The following is a 6,481-nucleotide window of genomic DNA, read 5'->3' on the forward strand; positions in this document are numbered from 1 at the left end:
TCTGTGAGCTCGGAAATCCAAACATAGTTCGTCCTCAATATAGAGGCAGAGTTGTTGTATTGCTCCTCCACTACCGCTATCTGATGGGTGATCGGCGGAGATTCAATTTCTCTCTGATCGGGTTTAAGCCCAATCCGATCGTAGTCTGTAGTGACTCCCAAGGCAGCGATGCGATCCAGGAATTTGTTTAAAGATGACAACTTTGTTGAATCCATCTGTTTGGAGTATTCTGAGTTGACGCGGAGGCGATTTTCGATGACCCGAGAAGTCATCGTCGGCCCGACGGCCGAACGGGCGGTCATAGTGAAGCCGCCCAGCCGGAGGGGTTAGCCTGAGGCCAGGCTTCTCCGGAGGTGATGTTGTCCTTGATAACAAGGCGAGCCATCAATCCTATCTTCGACGTCACAACGGAACTCTCAATGAAAGCACCAATGTCGGTGTCAAAACCGGCGGATCTCGGGTAGGGGGTCCCGAACTGTGCGTCTAAGGCTAATGGTAACAGGAGGCAGGGGACACAATGTTTACCTAGGTTCAGGCCCTCTCTATGGAGGTAATACCCTACTTCCTGCTTGGTTGATCTTGATGAATATGAGTATTACAAGAGTTGATCTACCACGAGATCGTAATGGCTAAAACTCTAGAAGTCTAGCATATGTGATTTTGATTGCCTCTACGGACTAAACCCTATAGTTTATATAGACACCGGAGGGGACTAGGGTTATACAAAGTCGGTTACAAAGAAAGGAATATACATATCCGAATCGCCAAGCTTGCCATCCACGCAAAGGAGAGTCTCATCCATACACGGGAAGAAATCTTTTGTCTTGTATCTTCATAGCCCGACAGTCCTGCCCATGTTAATAGTCCGGCTGTCCGAGGACCCCTTAATCCAGGACTCCCTCTGATACTTAAGCAAACGATGCCACTGTTGGGGTTCAGAAATGGAAAAGTGTTGATCTCTCCCTGTTGCTTCCTCCCCTCACCTACTCCTCTCGTCCTCACCGCAAACCTCTGCTCCGATCTCTCCCCCTTTTCCTGGGTATTATACTACATGTTAGTGCTTCAGTTCAGTGTACTGAAGTTTTAGTGTTAGTGTTTCAGTTCAATGTTCAGACCATTGTACTGTGAACTGAATGTTCAGTTCAGTGTTGCGTGTTAAGTGAAAGATCACAAATGGCATGTTGATTACATGTAATGATGTTATAAGAAATTATGTTGTTGTGATATACTTCATGCATGCGGTGAGATATCGATGCAAATTTATGATGTTGCTAAAAAATTATTCCCCTGTAGCAGGTCACATTCTTATTTGAAGACTTTACAATTTTGCAGCAAGCTCCTCTTGATAAAAGATTGCATTTTTAGATGTTTGCACAATATTGCAATCCCTGCCTACCAAACAATTGTTTCGTATGGAGAGGATTGTGATTGGAGGGGTTTGTGGGTTTCAAGTGGATTTGAGGGGATTGAGTCAAAAAGGGGATTCACCGAATCCCCTCCTCTCCAAACCTCTCAAATCCACTTCTACCAAACAAAGACTGAAAGATATGGTGATATCTGAAGTTTGGTCCTATCCTTGGTTCTTTTTGCTGTGCTCCGACAGGTGCCGGAGAAAATCTCGCACACACGTATCATTCACCTCGTCGTCCCCAAACACTTTAACGAGCTCCTTCACCTTGGCCCCGAACTGCTCCCCTTCGCCTTCCACCATGACCCTCCTCAGAGCCGCCGCGATGTCGTCGGCGGCAAACGACCCGTCCTGCTCGTCCCGCGCCACCTCCATGCTGATCTTCTTGTCCACCAGGTTCCTTGCGTTGAGGCCCTGCTCGAACACCAGCGGCAGCAGCACCAGCCTCACGCCCTGCGCCAGGCCCTCGGTGATGGAGTTCCAGCCGGCGTGCGTAAGGAACCCCCCGACTGATGCATGGGCCAGGAATCTCACCTGGGGCACCCAGCCTCGGCACACGACTCCCCGGCCGGCGACTCGCTCCTCGAAGCCCTCGGGCAGGCCGCCGGAGACGGCGTCGGTCGGCGCCCTGAATGCCCAGATGAAGGGCAGCCCGGACGCCTGCAGGCCGAGAGCGATCCGTTGCAGCTGCGTGCTCGTCAGCTTCACCTCGCTGCCGAAGGCCGCGTACACGACGGAGCTCGGAGCCTGTACGTCTAGCCAGCGCAGCGTCGCCTCGTGGCCGGCCACGTCTTGCTGCGGCGCCGGAGGGAACAGGCCGACCGGGATCACCGGCTTCTCGTAGAGCTCGCCGAGCAGCTGCAGCCACTCAGGCTCAAACTCCGTGCTGCTCCTGATGCCCACGAGCCGGCACCCTTGGATGGTCTTGGCGTACCGGTAGTCCTCCGACACGCCGGAGTCAACCGGGACCATCCTTGGCTTGAACATCCCGCGCGCCTCGTAGCCGCGGAATGCGACGGTGGTCGGGAACGGGACGTACTCGGGGACGACGGTGAAGTGCGCCGGCTCCGTCTTGGCGTGCCTCCCGAGGCCGAGGAGCGCCTCCGGAGTCCCGAAGAAGCTGAGCGCCGCGGCGCCGAATAGGCTGAGGAACGCGCACGGCACGCCGTGCCTCGCCGCGGCCGCCGGCGCCCAGTACGACGCGTAGTCGACGAGGACCCAGTCCGGCTTCGCCTCCTGGAGCAACAGCGAGAGCTCGCGCTGGAAGGCGGCGTCGTAGGCGCGGCGCAGGTACGGGCGGAGGTCGTCGGAGGGGAGGTCGATGGTCGCCTCGGCGTGCTCCGGCAGGTGCTCGACGCGCGGCAGCTGGACGTCCACGACGCGGATGAGGCCGGCGAGGCCCGGCGGGATGTCGATGAGGCGGCGGGTGTTCCTCGGCGTGGAGAGGAAGGTGACCCGGTGACCCTGCCGGGCCACTCGCTTGGCGAACTCCGTGAACGGGAGCACGTGGCCGAAGGCCAGCCATGGCAGCATGACGACGTGCATCTTGCCACCGTCCTTGGTGTCCATCTGAGGTGTCAGGAAATTATGCTTCGGCAATGGAGGAGGGCAGGATTTCCCAGCTGCGTGATGCTTTCTTTGGAGTTCACAGATTTGCCAGCGGCCAACGAGCGGAGCATATAAAACTGGAACCGGATCAATCAGTCATCTTGATGTTTTGGGAAAGCCAGCGAGTCAGTGTTAACTGCGTCAGGGAAGATGTTTCCTTGGTGTGGTGTGCCGCCATTCGCCGTACTTGGAGGTAGGTACTAAATCTGCGTGACATGACAGCGATGTCGTTTGTGCAAATGCAGGCCACAGCTGGCTCCTTCCTGTTGCGCCGACGGTTACGTACAGTGGCACGCGCTAGCTTGGGTTATCCTGGAATGAGTGGACTCCCTGATTCAGGAAGTTAGAGGTAAGTACTTGGTCTTTACAAGTATCACTAGATGGCCCGTCGGGTCATTGGCGTAGAGACCAACTATATCCCAAAAATGAAATACTCCCCTCAACTCATATTACTTGTCGATCACGGATGCATCTAAACATATTTCAGTGTTAGATATATCTGTTTAAGAATGTTTTGTATCTCTTTGATGCTACATTCTGAGATAATAAGATCGCCCTTTATCGAAGAAAAAAAAATCATCCGTAAAGGTGATTAGCACGAATAAATCGAGAACCCTCACCAAAGGTGTGAGACAAGCAAAGGTTCGTTGAGGAGGAAGGGAGACAAAGAAGAAGAAGAAGAAGAAGAAGAAGAATGACGTGGCGACTTGTCGCTTGTCATGCTACTTCCCAGCATTTATTGAATTGTAATATACTTCTTAACAATCATTATGTAATAATAGTTGGCAATACTAGTTTGTTCAGGTTTGTCCTATAATTCGAGGTGTCTAAGCATAAATATGTGACAATTCGGTTAACTCCCCCTTGATCATAGCAATCTTTTGTTCGTACATTGTCACACTTAGACACAACCTCCTAAACGTATACAATTTTGGTAGGATGGGAGAACAGTGCGATAAAAATAACAAAGGCGATAAATGGCAGCATCGGTCTGTGGAGGCGCCTTTCTTTGCACTAAGTCTGTTGCACGTATAGAAACCATACAGACGAGATATCTGTTGGGCCCAACCCTTCTATGCAACCACAACGTTAGCCCATGTCACGGTATGCCAATAAAAAATAACACATTGGCAAAGAGTAATACCGATCGTGAACCAGGTACAACACCATCCGGCCGATGAATGTGATAGCCTGTCGTGGCCCCGGTAGGAAGCTGGGGCCAAGTTTACATGATTCTTTAACTTTTACAGGATCTGTTGGAGACATTTTTTCACCAAAACTTGCCTTAAACGGTAGTTTCTTTATAGATATGAGATCTATTTGAGTTGCTCTTAATGATGTCCGACATTGGCCCGCCCGCGGGAGGTGAGTCTAGGCCTGCCCTCGCAACATTGTTGCCCTCCCGCTAAGCTGTTTGGCTTGCGCGGACGTTTGCCCAGGATTTCTGTTTGGTTGGCTGGTCAACTGATCTGTCCACATGTGCCGTCTTGGGCGGTCGTTCACGCGCCACGGGTAAAGCCGGGCTGCACTGTGTTAACCAATATGACTGTATGCCAATTGAAAATGGGTTTGTCTAGGACACATCTAGATGAGGCATAGTTATGTCACATCTAAACTGATGTCCACTATGTTTATGAGTTTTTTTGTTCTAGTTTTTATTTATTGCTGCATTATATATTTATGGAAGCTTAGATGTGATATCTTTAAAAAATATTTAGATATGAATTAGACAAACTGATTGAAAATTACACTGTGGAATACCATCAGCGGATGTCTGATCGTTAAAATCTATATCTCATGAAGCCATCCTTGTTAGGGTAGTCTGTTAAGGCACATCACATAATCACATGCCGGGGAAGGTAACACCAAAGCAGACGAAGCAAGCAATAAGGCTTCGGCGCGAACAAACTGACAACCAACTCCCCACCATAAGTGTTCAGAACCCGTAATCGAACAATAAGAGCCGCTCGGAGTGTACGGATCAGTGTTGGCCGGCCTTCGTGGCGCGGGCTTGAACTCTTTGTAAGCTGTGCGGACGGGGGCAGTGCGTTGATGGATTCAGCGATATGGGGCGTGCTCTATACTTTTTTTCCAAAAAAATTCTCTCGTGTGTGTATTAACTATTAAGATGCCGATGGTGGGGACAATATGCTCCTGATCTGACCGTTGGCGATTGGCGCAGTGCACGCGCGGGATGTGACAGGAAATTTGAGCCGGCGCCTAGTGCGTGACCGGACTCACTAAGACTGGTCACAATGTGAATTATCATACTATAGGATGGGGCGTCTACTCGTTGACTCGACAGCTGAGGTTGCTGCCAGCCCATCCGAGTTCAAGTCCTGATTTGTGCTTGAATTTTTATTCATTTGGACCTAGCCCAATAGCAGTTTTAGAAATTCCTAATAAATCCTAGAGGCCCACGCAGCTCAGTCCCACATTACTAGTTTAGAGGGAGTTGGACCTCTTTATAAAGGAGGTTCTTTCCCCACTTGTATGAGCATGAGAACAACTAGGACATCCACGCACACTCCTCCTTCGCCGCCCGCCTCGCCACGCCACACGCGCCGCGCCGCGGGTTGCGGGAATGAGCCGAGCCGATGTCTAAATTTTTGCCACGCACTACGGGTATACGAAAGGTCACACGGAAGCTGAAAAGTTTTTGCGATAGTGGAGTTTGAATGCGTGGTGCTCACAGAATTTCTCCTATAAATAAATGCCAACGAGGGTTAGCCCTTGGGTTGGTCTCTTTTTTTTGTGATGTATCATACTACATTCATAATGCATAGTATCATAGCTTGGTATCCACTAACTAATAGTACTCGCTTAGTGTTAGATACATCCATTTAAGAGACAAGCTTGGGACACGTTTTTTCGGACAGAGGGAGTACATATTTAATATGATACGGTATCATGTCATAATACTCAACCTCCTTGTTGAGTATAAGATTATTAGGAAGTATAGGATAGACTACGATTTGGTCCTACTTGTCCTGTATTCCAAGTTGGTCATTGTACTCCTATATATATGCCCACGAGACTCAAGCAATACGACGAACTATTCCACCAAATGTCTCTCCCCCTTCTAACATGGTATCAGCCTTATCTCGATTCTAAACCCTAGTCGTCGCCGCTTCCGCACCCGCGCGCCGCCCTGGGGACGGTCGGCCTCCATGACTGCCACCGGGGGTCGCGCCGCCCATACCTAGGGTTAGTCCACCGGAACATTGCCGGCTGCCCTAGAGAGTTTCTTTCCCGAGCCCTTGCTCCGGGTTTTTTCGCTCTGTCGCCGGTCATTTTGATCGGCATTTTTCTTTTCGGTTTTCCAATCTATGCTTGATCGGTTTGCGTCGCCCGCCGCCGCCATCGACACCCCGCGCCTCTACTCCGGCACCGGCTTGACCGACCGGGTAATTCACCAACCCGGCAGCCTCGCGCGACAGGCAACCCTCAAGGCCATCGTCCGCG

At 51.0% G+C, this 6,481-nt stretch overlaps 1 protein-coding gene across 1 annotated transcript; it reads right to left on the bottom strand.

The window, feature by feature from the left end:
- Window positions 1–1,353: 1,353 nt before the first annotated feature.
- LOC123071525 (putative UDP-rhamnose:rhamnosyltransferase 1) lies at window positions 1,354–3,378 on the bottom strand. The gene has a single exon (XM_044495102.1). The coding sequence runs from the start codon at window positions 2,975–2,977 to the stop codon at window positions 1,571–1,573; it is 1,407 nt and encodes a 468-aa protein (XP_044351037.1). The 5' UTR covers window positions 2,978–3,378; the 3' UTR covers window positions 1,354–1,570.
- Between the last annotated feature and the right edge of the window lie 3,103 nt (window positions 3,379–6,481).

This window comes from Triticum aestivum, chromosome 3B (genome assembly GCF_018294505.1).
Source record: "Triticum aestivum cultivar Chinese Spring chromosome 3B, IWGSC CS RefSeq v2.1, whole genome shotgun sequence".
Taxonomy (NCBI): Eukaryota; Viridiplantae; Streptophyta; class Magnoliopsida; order Poales; family Poaceae; genus Triticum; species Triticum aestivum.

Coding starts and splice junctions, on each gene's coding strand:
- LOC123071525 (XM_044495102.1), bottom strand. CDS start 2,977: ATGGACACCAAGGACGGTGGCAAGATGCACGTCGTCATGCTGCCATGG.